The 19,121-nt window shown below is 47.3% G+C and overlaps 1 protein-coding gene across 2 annotated transcripts in view; it reads right to left on the bottom strand.

The window, feature by feature from the left end:
- Window positions 1-18,882, bottom strand: part of DHRS7 (dehydrogenase/reductase 7) — a 35,790-nt gene extending 16,908 nt beyond the window's left edge. Inside the window, exons 1-2 of one of the 2 annotated variants that reach the window (XM_077819532.1) lie at window positions 18,632-18,882; window positions 1,702-1,854 (exon numbers count right to left, since the gene is read on the bottom strand). In XM_077819532.1, coding sequence (XP_077675658.1) covers window positions 1,702-1,854; window positions 18,632-18,845 — 367 coding nt within the window. In that variant the 5' untranslated portion in view covers window positions 18,846-18,882. Of the gene's footprint in view, window positions 1-1,701; window positions 1,855-3,898; window positions 4,569-18,631 lie in introns of those variants that run through there. The other variant, XM_077819533.1, reaches the window with a different exon arrangement.
- Between the last annotated feature and the right edge of the window lie 239 nt (window positions 18,883-19,121).

Genomic DNA, 19,121 nt, shown 5'->3' with positions numbered 1-19,121 from the left:
GGTAACTAATTCTCTTTCATCTTCGATTGTTTCTGGGCCATAACTACATTAATCTCTTTCTCCTTCCATCATCTGCACACTACAGAGCAAGTAGAGGGCTGCAGCAGGATTTGTTAATGATTACATTTATAGCAATCCAATATATGCAGGCTAGACTGACCTCGTTTCCACAATGCTGGGCAAATACTCTGTTGGACATTGTTCCTGCCTCCAGCAAGTGTTTTTTCATTAGACCTAACCTTTGCCACAAATACGGAGTCCCTGCTTGTGCACCAGGATGCAGTAACCTCATTTTGTTGAGATTGAAGTCACTGCTGTTGGCATGTCATTCATCAATACCAGTAAAATATTCCGCAGGGTAAATGATTTCCTCAGCGACACCTGTGCAACCTTGTAGTTACCCTGTTCAAACATGTTGAAGGCAGACTGGACCCCTGAATGTTTCTGTTGTTTAGTGAGGCCATGTCTACACAACAGGGACTATAGCAGCATAGTCTCACACCCATCTGTAACAGGGAGTCTGAGCTACTTACACCCACCAAGAAGTTTAGGTGCTATAAACAGGGGCAGGCAAACTTTTTGGCCTGAGGGCCGCATCGGGTTCCTGAAATTGTATGGAGGGGCGGTTAGGGGAGGCTGTGTCTCCCCAAACAGCCAGGCATTGCCCTGCCCCTGCCCCGTCTGACCTTCCTGCTTCTCACCCCCTGATGGCCCCTCCAGGACTCCTGCCCTCCTGTTCCCTGATGGCCCGCCGGGGACCTGCTCTCGGTCCCCTGACCACCCCCAGACCCCTCACCCCTAACTGCCCCACCAGCCCTCCCCATCCAACCCCTCTTCTCCTTCCTGACTGCCCCCACCCAGGACACCTGCCCCCATTCCCCACCCTCTGATTGCCCCGACCCCTATCCAAGCCCCCAACCACCCCCCAAACTCCCCTGCCCAACCCGCTCCCTACCCCCTTACCGCGCTGCCTAGAGCGCCGGTGGCTGGCAGCATGGCTGCACCAGGACAGGTAGCTGTGCCGCGCAGCACAGAGCACCGGGTCAGGCCGAGCTCTGCAGCCCTGCCACCCAGAGCATTGTGCCGCGCAGCGGCATGGCTCCGGGGGAGGGAGGGACAGCCTCCCAGGCCAGGAGCTCAGCGGCTGGGCAGGATGGTCCCATGGGCTGGATGTGGCCCGCAGGCTGTAGTTTGCCCACCTCTGTGCTATAAGATGGTACTGAAGATTACAAACTGCCACAAAGACAATTTTAGCTGCATATCTTGGACAGCTCAATTATTGCTTAACTTTTACACTAAGAGCCTGCCAGAATTTCCACATGACCCCACCCTGTTGGCACAGTGCCTTGTGTTCCTTTTGAAAATACCCTCTTATTTTCAAGAGAAAAAGGCCCAGACTGTTAAATTGCCTAAAACTGCAGATAAGTGCTTTTGACAATCCCACTAGGTGCCTACGCATGCATCTGCAACTTTAGCACCTAAACATTTTTCATTTACTGCTCCTGTAACATTGCATCCTTCAGCTGGAGCTTTCTAAAAATACACAAAACTCAAAGCAAAGCATCTAGGTTATAATAAATGTAAGTTCATAACTTCCTTTAATTATGAATGTATTCCTGTTGTATGGATTAAGTTTTTTTACAACACTTCTATAATGGCAAAAGTCAGATCAATAATATGGAAGTTACTTTTTTTACTTACCAAGACACTTCTGTTTCACCCTTTCCAATTCATTCTCTCTTCTTGCAGAAAGCACAACTAGAGCCCCTATCTTTGCTAGCTGGTAAGCTAACTCTTCTCCAATTCCACTTGAGGCCCCTGTCACCCAGACGACCTTGTCAGGCAGTTCATTTTCTGTTGAAATGACCAAGAAAGCAGTTTATGAATCACTGTTGGCAGCGATTCAAATTTGCACAGTTTATACAGAAACATGGAACCTCACAATAGCATTATTATAAAGTCACTTGTCAGTGTATAACCAGCTATTAAGGTTACATGGATAAGTGCTCAGAAGATCAAGAAGTTCCACAGTTAAGGGCACATGCAACCTTAATTTCACCCTTTTGCACATTACAGTGCAGTCTTTAAGTTATACAATCATACTATTTTTATACATATTTTTCCCTATAGCTTATCCCAACACACCGCAAACTCTGATTTTGTTAGCCATCTTGAGGACACACACACACGCACCCTTCCTCCACCCATCCCAAAAAAAGAAACCTACATAATTAAATAATATTTGTTGAACCACCAAAGATATTGCATGTGTCCTCTCAGCATAGACACACTTTTGTCCCCGCTTCCCTTTGCTGTTGAAAATTAATCTCCTCTCTCCTACTGGTCAGATTTCCCATCCCCCAGCTATTTAGGACTGATTCACTGCCACTGTTCAGCTGAGGTTAAATATATATATATATATATATATATATATATATATATATATATATATTCCCCTATATTATGGTTGTGACCATGGTCACTGAATAGGCCATACTGAGAATGCTCAATCAGGGCAAACAGCAAAGAATAGGGCAAAGGATCCCCCAAACTGGTGGGTTATTCTAATAATTAGCTCCAATTCCCTCCTTGTCACAATTTTCTACATGGGTAGCGGGTAACAGTCCAATCACCTTCATGCTTTCCTTGTGCGCTCTGGTCATATCAGCCTGATGAAATAAAGTTGTCATATCCTTACCCAACAACAGACAAGATGGAAGTGTCATAATCACCCAGTCCCTAGTTATGACATTAAACTGGATGCAACCTAGTTATAATGTCATTGCCAATCAGAACACTGGCCAGAAGATTATCTCAATCACCAGGACAGGCATCTTCTGCCCATCTGGAATAGGATGAACTTCACACAGACATTCAAAGATAGACAGAAATTCCTCTATATCCTCAGTATCTTTGTGAATAGGACAAATCCTCTCCAAATTTTTGCTATTGAGATGACATCGATTTCCAGGATGTGGCAGATTCTTTTGCTCTCTCAGGACTTAGAGCTGGAGTGTAGCAGCTTCTACCTGCTTTCTACGTGCCTGTTCCAGCCTCCTTTGAGCAGCTTTTTCAATTTCAGCCTCTGCTAGATGTCAGTAGTAAGCTTTTTTGGCTCTCCTGTCAGCTTCTTCTGTAATATTTTGCTTTTCCTGCAATCGAAGATCTGCCAGTTTTGCTTCATGCTCTAACTGCTATTTGTTTTTCACTGCTAGTGTTCTAACTGCTTCTATTGCAGCCACTGCATCTGGGACAGATGCAGATGGAGACCCTGCTTTCTGGTCACGGTCTTTTAAACAGATTTTTCAGGTCTTGATCTGAGAACATTTTCCTTAAAAGACAGCCCCTTTTGTGAGCACAACTCTTCAAGGGTTTTTCTGAAAGATCATATGAATATGGTTCACTCGTAATTAATCTTTAACCTCTCAATATCAATTAACTTTTGACAAGTATGTGTTTCTGACCCAAAACCCAATTGACCTGTGGTAATGTATATCCTAACCAGACTACACCAAAGTGATCATGGTCTTTGGAGGGGCCACACTGAGAATGCTCAATCGGGGCAAATTGTGAAGAACAGGGAAGATAATCACCCAAACTGGTGATTTGTTCTAATAATTAGATTCACCAAGCCAGTAACAAAACAGCTTCTGTAATACCTAACTGGTCACTATGGAGCTAAAATACAGTTCCCTTTAAGCAATCCAGCCTTCGGCTCCCACCCAGTCAAGCCTACATAATGAGGGTTATTTAAAGCCTTATTCATCAAGTTCTACCAGTCCCAAGAAATCAGACACCATATCCTCCAGGTCAACTAATATTTCAGATCTCACCTAAATACATGCTTACGGCCAATTCTTATTAACTAAAACAAGATTTATTAAAAAGAAAAAGTTACCGTGGTTAAAATTTATTATATATACAGACATGAATAAAGTTCTTAGGTCAGTTTCGTAGCAGAGATGGTGAACTGCTGATCTGTAAGAGTCCTTCCAAAATCAGTTCAATAGGTTATAGTCCAATAGGCAGTCCATGTGCACAGTTTGTTCAAATTCTTCCATGAAAAGTTGCAGGGATAATCCAGGACATACAAGGAGACCTCAGTCTTGTGGCTTGAGTTTCCCCTGACAAAGTTTAAGCAGATCTGAGATAAAGGATGAGGCTCTAAAGTTTTTATAGCTGAAGCTCAGCTGACAAACCTCTTGGCAGAAAGTGACCACAGCAGGCATTCCTTGGATGATGAATAGGTAATTACATTGTTGCTCTGAAGTAAATCTCTTTCCTAGGCATACACTGATAACCAGTTGCATTGATTAGCATAAGGCAATTAACTTTTGAAAGGTTCATAGGTAGCTTACTACAAACTTCAAAGAGAAATAAAGACAATGATATTATTGCACCACCAGTTTCATCTAATTGTCAATATTCCCTTTTGATCTCTGAATCAATAGAATATAATAATGAAACATTACAGACAGAAACAGAAGTTTAGCATCTAAAAGTTTATTAGATCACATTGTTATACTTCTAACAGATCTAGGTAAACACAAATACAATTAGTATTCTCTTCTAGTTCTCCAACAATACAGAACTCCCATCTATTTAACATGGCTTTGATAACCATCTACAAGGAATGGCCCTGGTTACCATTTCAATACTTTTCTAATGTCTTAAAGGTTGATTTTGGATCACTTAGCCTGCTGGCTGCTTATCCCTCACTGGCTCAGCGTCACAATGGTATTGCATCTTGGCAAGTACATTTGGATCAATTTGGGTGTTGCTCTTCTGTGAAGAGCTTGGAATAGAATACTGTTGGAGACCAGTCATAGAACTGATTTGTTCCAGTATGTGTTTTTGTTGAGAAGAACTTTTAATGGTTCATTTTTAAATGAGTGTTTTAAAATAAAGAATTACAATAGAATTGTGTTAATGGTTAACTATTGTGCTCTGATACACAACATGCATGAGAGGTTGTGCAGCATAGCAGTATGTGTCAGCCAGCTAAGAAATCCCTCTGGTGCAGTTTGGATTTTTTCCTGGAGTTTCATAGCTCCTGTATAAACACAAGGCCTCGATTTCATTTCACCAGTGGAAGAGGAGGAGATGGGAGAAATTTAGAGATCTGAACCACCATAGTTTAAGAGAGTGTTCACACTTCCCAGGGTAGGTTAGTCGGATGGAATTGTTCTTCATATTTAGACCAAGTGCAACAGTCACCTTAAACTGGCTATGCTTATCCACTCTGAGGAGAGCACATTTCCCAATCCATGTTCATTCTCTAGAACAGAGGTGGCCCGCGGGACTGTAGAGACCTGGCCCCTGAGCTCCTGGCCTGGGAGGCTAGCCCCCGGCCCCTCCCCTGCTGTTCCCCCTCCCCCGCAGCCACGCCGCACGGGCAGTGCTCTGAGCGGCGGGGCTATGCGCTCATGCAGGGCAGTGCAGCAGTGTGTCTGGCTCCAGCCGGGTGGCCCAGCTGCCAGACATGCTGCTCTGAGCAGCATGGTAAGGGGGCGGTTGGATAGGGCAGAGGTTTGGGGCGAGGGGGGGAGGGAGGCAGTTGGGGCAGGGGTCCCGGGAGGGGGCAGTCAGGGGACAAGGAGTGGGGGTGGGGGGAGGGTTGGATGGGTGGGGGACCTAAGGGGGGCAATCAGGGGGCAGGAAGTGGAGGGGTCGGATGGGGGCAGGGGCCAGGCTGTTTGGGGGGCAAAGCCTTCCCTACCCAGCCCTCCATACAGTTTCGCACCCTGATGTGGCCCTCGGGCCAAAAAGTTTGCCCACCCCTGCTCTAGAACCAGAGCTATCAAGCATTCAGCTACATACGTGGGTGACAAACAAATGCCTACAACAGGGACTGGCAACCTTTGGCACACGGACTGTCAGGGAAATCCGCTGGTGGGCTGGGACAGTTTGTTTACCTGCAGTGTCCACAGGTTCAGCTGATTGCAGCTCCCACTGGCCGCGGTTTGCTGTTCCAGGCCAATGGGGGATGTGGGAAGTGGTGGCCAGCACATCCCTTGGCCCACGCTGCTTCCCACAGCTCCCATTGGCCGGGAACGGCAAACCGCAGCCAGTGGGAGCCACAATCAGCCAAACCTGCAGACGCTGCAGGTAAACAAACCATCTCGGCCCATCAGTGGATTTCCCTGATGGGCCGCGTACCAAAGGTTGCCGATCCCTGGTCTACAGTCTGAGACAAACTCCCCTCATCTGCCAATGATAGAACTTACAGCCTGACTCCAGATGTAATGTATACCCTGGAACTTTATATTAACTGTTTTACAGCTATTAACCTGCCTTCCCCATTCTTACATGCGCTGTGTATACCCCTCAGATTGCAATCTGTGTTTATTACAAGCAGCAGCACCACTTGGGCCAGATTCTGCAACCCTTACTCAGAGGGTATATCTACATAGCCGTGGGGAAGCAGGATTCCCAGCTCAAGTAGAAGTATATGCCCTAGTTCTGATGGAGCTAGTGCCTAAAAACAGCACTGTACCCGTTGCCTATGCTGCTGCAGCTGAGACTGAGCAAGTGCAGACCTAGGGGATCGGGCAGGACTTTGCTTCGGCAGCTAGCTGGAGAAACGTGGGCAAACTGCCGTTTTTAGGCACTAGCTCAAGCAGAATTAGCATGCGTCTATCTATTTAAGATGGAAATCATACTTCCCAGTGGCTATGTAGATGTACCCAGACTGAATAGTACCTTCATCTGCAACTATTGCAATCCATGCTATTAAGTGAGAGAAGCGATTACTCAGCATGAGAATGGGTGGCAGAATCTAGAGACCTTTTTACATTAAGCCCAGATGTTAGCCCCTTCGTACAGTACACATCCCTCCTCCCAAAAACACCACAGAGCATGAGCTGTTTAAAAAGTGTCTGTTTAGTTGGTAATAAAGCAGAATTGACACGGACTTGTGATTCCTCTGAGAGTCCCTACATGCCACGGTCATATCTTTTTAGAAGCACAGTGACCACCAGAAGGTGATTTTAAATAAGTTTCAGTTATAGATTTCAAATGTGATCAAAATTTAGTTTAGAAAGCACTTATTGCTACAAAAGCACCGAACTGCTGTGCTAAGACAATTGACCATAGCTTCCACTTAGAAGGCTGTCAGTTTCTAATCCACTGGGATAATATTCCCATGAAGACTTACAACAAGGCTCAGTGATTCCATTTTACTTTGAGAGAGGACAGTGGGGTGGGAGGAGGTATTGTTTCATATTCTCTGTGTATATATAAAGTCTGCTGCAGTTTCCACGGTATGTATCTGATGAAGTGAGCTGTAGCTCACGAAAGCTCATGCTCAAATAAACTGGTTAGTCTCTAAGGTGCCACAAGTACTCCTTTTCTTTTAGCTAAGGCAGTAGTCATCAATGCTCCTTTCCCACATTTGCATTCTGCTTAAGTCAAAGAGGATACCTTTGATGCATTATAAGAAGTTCTACTCAGTTATAATTATCTTTTCCTCAGGTTTGGGGAAAACTCTCCTAGTTTGTTTCAATAGACGAGACGCACCCAAAGGATATACTGCTCTTGCTCTCCTTGTCACATTTATAGCACAGAAAGTTGTTTGACCCTAACTGCTTGGCTTCGATTGCATCCTCAGAATATTGCTATATCCGCTAAAGTATGGTCCAATTCTGAGAAATTGGAGATCCTTTTAAGTAAGCTTTAGTGAAACTGAGGACTACACTCAAAGAGATATTATGAAAGTCTGAGACCTCTTCTTATTCCTCCCTTACATAGATGATCTCCATTATATTTGTGTTGTATAGCACACACATGTTATGGACAAAGTTCAATACATTTTGTCCTGGGACAGGAGGTGGAAATCTATGAGCACAGTTTTAACCATGTTTGAGTTGGCAGGCTTATCTTGTGTTTTTCTATCACTTGTATCCTCTGATCTTTGGTCCAGGTTTGGTTTTGGTTGCGTTTGTTTGTTTTTAAACATAACTTGATAAATGTTTGCTTAGTTGATAAAGTCGTGATGTTCAGTATTTTTAGACACGTGTCCGAAAAAGGTCATCCTACAAATAGCAAATACATCTAAATTTCATTTTCTTGCCGTAAGAACATAACTGATAGGGCAGCATGACACAGGTGTTGCCCTGTAATTGGGGGTAAAGTTACCCCAGAATTTGATCAAGCTAATTGCAATCATACTGTGTGCATTCAGCCACCATGAATTAATAAAACAGAACACCATATAGGTAAGGGTTCATTTGAATAAGCAGGGCTTCTGGAGGCAAGGTCAAATGTTGGCTGCAGGCTTGCAGTTTCTTCTAATCAGAAAGAGAGGAGCGGAGAAGAGAGTCAACAAATTGAGACAAAAAAAAAGTAAGTGGTTGAAGATCTTGAGTTTGGGCACCTTTGATATAGCAGCTTATGACTAAGGCTATGTCTACACTGCACTCCTTACAGTGGCAGAGCTGTGCCCTTACAGCAGAGCTGTTGTAAGGACCACAGTGTAGTTGCTCTTTGTGCCAACAAAATAAAACCACCCCCAACAAGGGGGCGGTAGCTTTGTCGGCAAGAGAGCGTCTCCCACTGACAAAGCACCATCCACACCAGCACTCTTCATCAGTAAAACTTTTGTCAGTCAGGGAGGAGGGTTTTTTATGCACTTGACCAACGAAAGTTTTACGGATGTAAGTGCAGTGTAGACATACTCCTAACAATCTTAGGCTGTTTTGTTGGTAAGTAGTTTAGTGGAATTAGGAGTGGTGATGACCCAGTATGAGCTCTGTATTTTGTAAAAGCTAGTTATAAAAAGACTAGATAATAGAGTGTGCTTTGGAGTAGTTCTCTGAAGCTATCCTGAGAGACTTTTTGACACCATACTCCGTGGCAGGAAAGTGACCGGCTATCGCTGACCTGCTGCTAATTATTCGATAACATCTCACAGATTCTAGGTAATTTGGGGTGTTCTAAACCTATTGTTTCTGTCTGTGTGTGCTTAAATCGAATAAATAGTAGTTTCAGATAAGGGCTACTCCTGGGAGAATTTTGCACCATTGTGCATGTACAGAATTCATGTCCCCTGCAGACTTCTTCGCTTTCCCATAGAAAAAGATTACTGATAGGGAAGCAAAGGGAAGCTGCAAGAGCAGTCATGCACCTCTCCCTAGCTGTGCAGGTACATTGTTTCAGGTACCCGGAGCAGCCAGCTGGGGTGTCACTGCGGGGCTGGGGACACCCCAGCCTGTGGCTCCTACCCTGAGCCAGGATCAGCTGCTAGTCCCAGCTGGGCTGGAGGCAGGAGAGGATGGGACTTCCTCTTCCCCTGCAAGAAGTGACTGGGGCTGTGTCAGACTCAGACCCACGCCCAGAAACCTCCCCCAGCTGCAGGAAGCACTACATCCTCCCCTGCTTCCTCCCCACATTGCTCCTCAGCTGTGGGGGGAGGGGTCACTGTACAGGGATCTGCTCACCCATCCCAACCCCTGTACATCTGGACCACCCATACCCAGACACCCCTGCCAAGCCTCACCCAGTACATCCAGAACCCCCCTACCCCTCCATACCCAAACCCCACCCCACTGAACCTCAACCCCTGCATCTGGAGCCCCCCTGCACCCAGAACCCCTGCCTCCCGACCCCCACCCCTGCACCCAGACCACCACCCTGAGCCCCCACATCCACACCCCCAACCAGCTATACCCAGACCCCCACCCCACCAAACCCCACTTCCCCACCACCAAGACCCCTCTGCAGAGCCCCAACCACCTTCACCTGGAAGCCCCTGCATAGTCCAATTGCACCTGCACAGTCCAATTTCCCCTGCACTTTGAACACCCCCCCACACAAAACAAGCCTCTGTGCATCCAGATCCCCACACCTAGACCTCCCCACTGAGCTGCCTACACCCAGATTGTCCCACACAGAATCATCTCACCCCACACCTGAATCCCTCCACACTGAGCCCCTCCACACTTGGATCCTACCTGGTTGAGCCTGCCTGCCCCAAACCTGGTGTGCCTGACGCAGAGAGGCAGAGCTCCATGGTGTTTCTGGGGCAGGCCCAGGCCTTGTGCTGCATCAGGATCAGATGCAGCCTCACCGCTAAGTCTGTGTCCCGGGGCTAGGAGTGCTGCAGGGTGATCTCCCACCTTTGTGCAGCCAGTGGCCTGTGCTCCCCACTGTCATGCTGGAGCCTCTGCATTTATTTATTGACAAATAAAACTTGCAGAATTTTAATATATTGTGCACAGAATTTTTAGGCATAGAATACCCTCAGGAGTAAAGAGCACACTTACTTGTATCAATATTTCAATCAGCCAGAAGCACTGTGTTTCCACTGATTTATTCCTGACACCGCCTGAAGTAAAACAGTTAAATTACCACTGCTTTGGGTTCTGAAAATCCTGGGTAACACAGGCAGCAGATAACTAACAGATGTTTATGATGGTGATGATAGGCATGCTTCCATCACATAGATGGAACACACACATGGAAAGACACTTTGGAACTGAACATAAGAATGGCCACACTGGGTCAGACCAAAGGTCCATCCAGCCCAGTATCCTGTCTACTGACAGTGGCCAATGCCAGGTGCCCCAAAGGGAGTGAATCTAACAGGTAATGATCAGTGATCTCTCTCCTGTCATTCATCTCCACCCTCTGACAAACAGAGGCTAGGGACACCATTCCTTACCCATCCTGGCTAATAGCCATTAATGGACTTAGCCTCCATGAATTTATCCAGTTCTTTTAAACCCTGTTATAGCTGACTTCCACCTGTATTTGTATGGCCCTACCAATTTCACTGCAGTGAAAAATATGTCACGGACCGTGAAATAACCCCTTCCCTGTGAAATCCCATCTTCCCCTGGTGCTAGGAGTGCCCCAGCCAGGGGGCTCCTAGTTCCAGCTGGACTGGGGAGGGACAGGACTTGTCCATACCCCACACAGCTGCTGAGTCCCACCTCTGGGTGCCTCCCCCTGCTGTAGGATGCTCTGGGACTGGGCAGCAGCCCCAGAGGTTCTTGCAGCTGAAGAAGGGTTGTGGAGTTGGGTCTGATCTTCTCTGTGCTGCTGGGAGTGCCCCAGCATGGGGCTCCTAGCTGGTAGTCCAGGCAGAACAGGACTTGCTCTTTCCCTGCAGGGCTGTTCTTAGGTATCTCTCCACACCCCTCCTCCCCACTCACTTCCTGTCCCCCTCCCTTTGCAGCTGCCTGGAGAGAGAACATTGTACAGGGAACTGCCCCTGATTCCAGATGCAATTATTAGCTTATTTAAAAAAAAAGACAGATAGATAGATGAGTCACTTCACAGAATTTTTTGATTGACACTTTACAGCAGCAAATCACACTCAGGGCTCAACTCTCCGATTGGTAGATACGGCATCTGAAATGGTTTTGTAGGGTAGTGATCTCAATTGGTAACCTCAAACTTCAGAACCACAGTCTTAAGTTAACAAAAACAACTGGGGGGGGGGGGGGGCGGGAGGGGCCCACAGGCTGTTCTGGTTTCAAAGCTCACCATTAATTGAATGTCAACATGGAGCATCCAGCAATTGTCTTTCCCTCATTCCCTGTCTCTGTGCTGAAAACACCTTTCTGTGGTTAGACACGGCTGTCTCTGCATCCACAGAGTTTGTTGGATTTGTCAGACAGCGCTGAACTAGCCTTCCAAGATGGGGGATTCAGCCTTCCACTAAGTTCCAAAACTGCAGCACAGGCAAACTACAGTCCACTTCTTTTGCAGTATTTTTGTAAGCAGGCATCTCCAGCCTACAATTCTTATCAAAGTCAAGAATTACAGTAAGCAAGGTTAAATCCACCTTCTACAGGTGCATTTTTGCAGGGTCAGAAATACGCACTGCTTTTAGGAACCCTGCTTCAGGTTGTTGAAACTTTTGAGCCTTTTTGACGGGTATCAGAGCACTCTGCCATCTTCTAAAAAAGAAGAAATTGTTTGATTTTTTTTTAAATTTTTCGTTTACCAGAAGTGCACTATCTGCAGCAGTCTTTTATGGGTTTCCGAGTTTAAGAGGTGCTGAACTGTTGCCCAACGTGTGATCCAATGAAACATTGCAGCTTGTACAAAATAGTTTGTCACCATCGGCATGTAGAATTTGGCTTCCAAATTCTTTCACACGATCTGCTATAGTAATTATTTTTGATTTACTTTGGACACTCATTTTACAGTAATCCAGGTGACTTCGGGTAGGCAATCAATTGAGATCACTACACTACAAAACCTCCCCAATGACCATATCTAACAATCAATGAGTTGAGGTCTTGGTGTGACATGCTGCTGTAAAGTGTCAATCAATAAATCCTGTCAAGTTCACATGACCTTTATTTTATTGATACAAGTTAATGATTGCATCTGGAAGGGGGGGGACACACCCTGTACAGTGACCCCTTCCCCTGCGGCTGCAGAGCGATGAGTTCAAGAAGTGAGGTGGGGGGCATGCGGAGCTATCCGCAGCTGGGAGAGGTACCCAAGAGCAGCCATGCAGAGGAGGAGCAAGTCTTGTCCCTCCCCAACTGGCAAGGACTAGCAGCTAGGGGACCCGGGCTGGGGAACTCCCAGCAGCACAGGGGAGATCAGACCCCCCCGATGAACCTTCTGAGGCTGCAGGAAGCTCCACAGTTGCTGCCTTTGGAGTCCACCTCTGAAGACAGCACAGAAGTGAGGGTGGCAATTCCAATAAACGCGCCCCCCCCCCAACAAGTTTTCAACCCCTCTTCCCCCCACACACACACAATCTCCTTTTGGATTCGGTGGGACCCCCACAGTTACAACACCCTGAAGTTTCAGATTTAAACATCTGAAAACATGAAATTTAACAATTTTCAAATCCCCTAGCTGTGAAATTGACCATAACCAACTGTGAATCTGGTAGGGTCCTACCTATTTGTAGCTTCATATACTGAATATTAAAAAAATAAGAATGTGCAACTTTATATCACTCTGCTTTCATTCACTGACAGATTTTTGGGCTCTATCAATCTAGCATATGCTAAAGTTTTCCTTTTGTTTTTCCAACACCGAGACAAATACTCAACTATTGTTTACTTCATTAACAACAGCTGACAATTTGACCCGCAATATGCAAGTGGAATGGAAATAATTTGTCCAAAATGTGAGAGTTTAGCAGTTCAGAAAGCCTTTAGCATGGAACGTTGATCTTATTTATGGTCTAAAGACACCATTGTTATTCTCATGTTTGAAAAAGATTTGTCAATAACTTTCAGAGTAGCAGCTGTGTTAGTCTGTATTCGCAAAAAGAAAAGGAGTACTTGTGGCACCGTAAAGACTGAACAAATTTATTAGAGCATAAGCTTTCGTGAGCTACAGTTCACGTCATCGGATGCATACCTCACGAAAGCTTGTGCTCTAATAAATTTGTTAGTCTCTAAGGTGCCACAAGTACTCCTTTTCTTGTTACGGATACAGACTAACACAGCTGCTACTCTGAAAATAGAGATTATCATTGTAGGTAACTTGAAGGACCCCAAATGACCATCTCTCACTGAGGGAGGTGTCTCAATCCTCTGAGTTACACTTCTCAGGAGTGAAACAGTCACTCTCAAGGGTCAAACTCCTGAAAGCAGGGATAACACTTTCCCATCACCTGGCACAAGTCTATGGAACACACTTCTGGAAGAGGTATGAATGACCACAAACCTCACTGTCTTCTAAAAGGTGTGCAAGACTTATCTCTTTAGCCTAGCCTTCCCCCAATATCTGCAACCAACCACTAAAGAGACTGAAGTGGGTAAAGAAAGGCACATGTGTGCGTATGTACACACACATACACACTACCTAGCAACCACTTAGGGAGGCGGAAGAACGTCAGCTGGTTGGACCCGGCCTTGCCTTGGTCCTTTTTGCAAGGCATCCAGAGACTATTAGCCAACCATCACCATAAAAACCTATGCAGGGAGAGACAATCTGAAGCTCTGATTGCTGAGCAAAAGCATGTTTACATTTCACAACTTGCAGCTATTTGGCTCAACACCTTTGGAACAGCCTGTCCTATACACAGTAGGGAATTCCACAGGAGGCAGGCCTCCTTTCAAACTTTTAAGGAGCGATGCACTTCCTAACATGCTTCAGAGAACGGCTCCCACACACATCTTAAAAGGCATGCTGGAGTCCTCCTTTAATCCTCTGGCACCACAAGAGGTTTGAGCGAAGGAATCAAGCCAAGGAATCCTATGGAGATCTTGCCTCTGCCAAACTGCACATACTAGGTATGTCTAAACTGCAACAAGAGACCTGCAGCATAACCACAGTTAGCCCGCAGAAGACTTGGGCTCAAGGGAATGAAGCTGCAGGGCTACAAAATTGAAGGGTAGACACTTAGGCTGAAGCCCAGGCTCTGAGATCTTCCCCAAATGTGGGATCTGGGCTTCCACCCCAGTGTCTACACCGCTATTTTTAGCTCCAGAGCCCAAGCCTAAGTCAGCTGACCCAGGCTCTGACATTCAATGTCACTGTTTTTGTTTTCTTTTAAACTATTGCAGCATGTTTAAATGCAGCGTAAACATACCCTTAATGTTTCAGTCTACAGCTTAAGCACAGCCTTCCTTAGCTATACACCAGTGGTTTTCAACCTTTTTAGGGGTTTGCAAATGAAAAAAAAAAAAATTCAAATGGATATGCAGATCCCTTTGGCAATCTTAGGCATAGTCTGTGGACCACTAGGGGTCTGCAGACCCCAGGCTGAAAACCATTATCGCCTTAGTGAAAGAGTTACACATAATATACTGCACTTGAGCAAAACCTGATTTTCAAAGGCTCACAGTTAAGAACCAGTTCTTACTAGAACACCCAAATTAATCACTCAGTCTGTTGCAGAACTGGGAAGAAATGCCCTGGTCTTATAATTTCCAGTCCAGGGTCTTAACCATAAGACCACCTTCCTCTTTATGACAGGTTTCAGAGTAACAGCCGTGTTAGTCTGTATTCGCAAAAAGAAAAGGAGTACTTGTGGCACCTTAGAGACTAACCAATTTATTTGAGCATGAGCTTTCGTGAGCTACAGCTCACTTCATCAGATGCATTCTCTGTGTATATATAAAGTCTGCTGCAGTTTCCACGGTATGCATCTGATGAAGTGAGCTGTAGCTCACGAAAGCTCATGCTCAAATAAATTGGTTAGTCTCTAAGGTGCCACAAGTACTCCTTTTCTTCTTCCTCTTTATATTACAGGTGCTAATCTTTTGGCCAGTGTTCTAGTTAAGATGTTATAATCAACTTTCAGAATGCTGCACTGAGTAGAATAGGAGGAAGGGACCTCAAGAAGTCATAAATAGATTTCTTGGCAGTGCTTAAATAGAGCCTCCCTTTAGCCTCAAAGCAGGATTTTAATAGTAGTCTCAGTGAAACTGAAGTCATGAGCGGATTCCACAAAGCTGCCTGTATGTCTATGGCCAGATCATCATTTTGACCTTTCTATTTACATCTTGTACCCTTATTCTTTGGCCCCAATCCTACAAACCACTTGGAGCAGCTGGACCCTCTGTCCATGTGGAGCCCCATAGGCAGTGGTGAGCTGGAGCCAGTTCTCACCGGTTCGCTAGAACCAGTTGTTAACATTTAGAAGCCCTTTTAGAACCGATTGTTCCGCGAGGGACAACCGGTTCTAAGAGGGCTTCTAAATTTAACCAGCCAAAAGTGGCACCTTAGGCGCCGACTCCACGGGTGCTCCAGCCCTGTGCAGAGCACCCACCAGCAGCTCCCCGCCCCACCCCCAGCCCCAGCTCACCTCCGCTCTGCCTCCGCCTCCTCCCCTGAACGCGCCACCCCGAATCAGCTGTTCGCATGGGAAGCCAGGGCAGGCTGAGAAGCAGGCAGCGGCTTCCCACTCAGGCCCAGGGAGGTGGAGGTGAGCTGGGGTGGGGGGTGCGTGAGGAGGGCTGCCCACGCCGCAGCAGGTAACCCGGGGGGGGGGGAGGGGCGCACAGGGGAACCACTCCCCGCCCCAGCTCACCTCTGCCACCCTCGGCCTGAGTGGGAAGCTGTGGCCTGCTTCTCAGTCCTCCCAGGCTTCCCGCCTAACAGCTGATTCGCGGGAAGCCGGGAGGGTGGGCAGGGGGGCAGCACGGAGAAGCAGAGCGGGGTGGTGGGTTCAGGGGAGGGGGCGGAGCGGAGGTGAGCTGGGGCGGGACGGGGAGCTGCCGGTGGGTGCTCTGCACCCACCAATTTTTCCCCGTGGGTGCTCCAGCCCCCGAGCACCCAGGGAGTTGGTGCCTGAGGCGCCACTTTTGATGTGATCAGTAGGGGAGCGGCTGCTCCGCCGCCCCTAGGAGCCAGAGGGACCTGCCAGATGCTTCCTGGGAGCTGCCCCAGGTAAGCACCACCGGGACTCCCCACCTCACCCCCCGGCAGGTGCCTCTAGCTCTTAGGGGTGGGGTGGGCACCCACTACGGTGGCCCACGAGACCCTCCTGCCCGGTTCTGGGGGCAGTCAGGGGACTGGGGTGGATGGCGCAGGGGTCCTGGGGGGGCGTCAAGGAACGCAGGGGGATTGCATGGGGCAGGAGTCCTGGGGGGTGGGGGTGGGCAACAACCCCCTCACAGGGTGAGGAGGGAACCTGTTGTTAAGATTTTGGCAGCTCATCACTGCCCATAGGCATAGGGTTTGACCACACAAAGCAGCCTGCAGTATCAAGCCATAGGTTGTCAGCTCTTTGAGTCAGGGACCATACCTCCTTTATGTTTATACAATGCCCAATATCTTGTGAGCCTTACCAATAATAAACAAGCCACAAGGCATCCATTTTTGTAGAATCAACATTGCTTTCTACAAGGCCAGTTTTGCTGGCCTATGTCCAATCAAAGAACTGAGAATATGTTGGCTGCATCTGCACCTGAAAACAGGTTACATGTAGCTACTATAAAATATGGGAACCAAAACAGGACCAAAATATATATAAGTGGGAGAGGGACTGATGAACAGCTATAAAACAACCTGACAGCACTAAAACAAAATGTAAAACCAAGAAAACTATGTTAGAAAGATCCATCAAATAGTTATAACTGTTATTTAACATTGAACTTTTTAACATTGATGCACATGGCATCTGTACAGTGTAAGATACTTGTTATCTACCCTATTGAACTTAAAATCAAAAGGCACAGGTTGTGAAATCCTTCTGATATCAGGATGTGCTGAAAGGCAATAAAGAAAGGGAAAGGGAAAACTCTTGGGAGGACATTATACAGAGAGCTTGAAAACACACAATCTGTTCATGTTGTGTGCTTAATTTCCTTATTGGCTTTTTAATTAACAGTTTTTATGAGAGTGGAAACTGAGCACCTGGGCTGAATTTAATTGATAAAGTAAGACAGTCAGCTCTGAAGAGGGATTTGAAGAGGGGAAGCTAGCCTGATACACAGAGAAGAAAACTTACAGAAGGCCTAAGCAGCTTGCAAATTCAGGAGCAGGAGGAGACAGAGGAACAGTAACACTTTCTTGTAAACTGTTGCAATCCTTGTCCTATCTCACCCCCATCCCCCCATTTTATTTGTTACCCTTATTCATTCTGTTCTTTCTAAATAGTGCAGTCTCTTATTTGTTCTGTAGAATACCTAGCAAGCTTGTGATGCTATAAAAGTAACAACATGAACAAATTAGACATCATACTAGAATAAATCTAGAAAGAGAATTATTAGCCCTGTATTGGTGGGCATGTATTTAAAACAGACTGAAAACTAGACTGAAACCTCTTACAGAAGTTTCCATAACTATCTCCATTAGATCTTCACGTGTCCACCGATGAGAACTCAGACACTAGGGAGATGGACAAGTCTTGCTGATTAACTTTTCTGCCCTAATGTCAAAATGTTTAAATAGTTGGCCTTTTTCAAAAGGTATGAATGTGACTTTTTTAATTCCCTGCACATTTGTGAAGCATCTAGCAGTTGGTTGGCACTAATAAGGAATATAGAAATGTTTTCAAAAGACCTCTTCCCCGTTTTTTCCACAGCTGTGCAGGGCACAAACATCAGCATTATCTGGTCAGAGGCAGGTTATTGCCAGCCTTCAGTTTCTTTCAAAAGGTAGTATAAATAGGGATGTGGGAGAGACTCCTAAATATCCCACCCCTACCTACGCTTTCCTGTGACTATCCCACTCTTACTCCACAGCTTTTCCTCACCACCATTACACCAGGACCCCCTCCGTCTTCTACACCATGACCACAGCCCTGCAACGATCCCAGCATTCTTCCCATAGCCTTACCCCCCATCCCCACACACTCCCTTGAGTCTACCCCAGAGCTTGTCTACACTGGGGCACTTAGGAAAACAATCCAAATTAACTATAACGTGTGTATCCAAAGTGGATTAGTTAAACTGCATTAAACTCCGGTGTGAACACTCTCTTCACCATCAAAGAGGCAGCGATTCCGTTTAGTTGAATCCAGCCTCGTAAATGGTGAATACTGGGGTCCACCAAGGGGTTTAACGTAGTTTAATGAATCCACCCCTTTTTAGCTAAATCGGATTAGAATGAGCGTCCCCGGGGCACAAAAGCCCCACTGAGGCACAGGCTGGCGCTACCCCCGCCAGGCTCTACCCCACCGGCTCTTGCGCCCAGCTCTGGATGGGGCAGGGCTCGGCCCCCTGGCGCGGCCCGGGGCACGGCACTACGGGGGGGGGGTTACCTGGCCTCTTGCCCCGCCACTCCGCCCACAGCAGGGTGAGGTCGCCGTCCAGGCCCAGCAGCCAGCGGCCCAGCAGGTAGAGCAGCGCGCAGAGCGCCACTGGCAGCAGGAGGAGCACGGCCCACTCCATGGCCGGAGCGCACTGGCGGGGCCCGCTCAGCCCTGGGGATTTATGAAGGGCCAGGGCAGCCGCAGCCGGGGCGAGCGCCCCCATTCTCCCCGCCCTGCTCCAGGCCCGCCGCGGCGCAAAGCCCGCCCCCGCCGGGGAGTGGCCGCTGCTGGCCTGGGGGGCAGCCGGGGACAGGGCCCGCTGCCCGCGCACGTCGCGGCGGGGTAGGCCGGGGGGGGGCCCCCACCCCAGCCACAAGAGGCGGGGAGCTGGGGCAGCGCCTCTGAAGCGTCCCAGAGACCCGGAGCCCTGGTTGTGTCCTCCACTCTCCCTGCCCCCCGCGGGAGCTGCCCCCACTCCCCTCCTTCCCCCACGGGAGCT

This window comes from Eretmochelys imbricata, chromosome 6 (genome assembly GCF_965152235.1).
Source record: "Eretmochelys imbricata isolate rEreImb1 chromosome 6, rEreImb1.hap1, whole genome shotgun sequence".
Lineage (NCBI taxonomy): Eukaryota > Metazoa > Chordata > Testudines > Cheloniidae > Eretmochelys > Eretmochelys imbricata.
The sequence above is the reverse complement of the archived record's forward strand: the minus strand, read 5'-3'. Positions and strand labels throughout refer to the sequence as shown.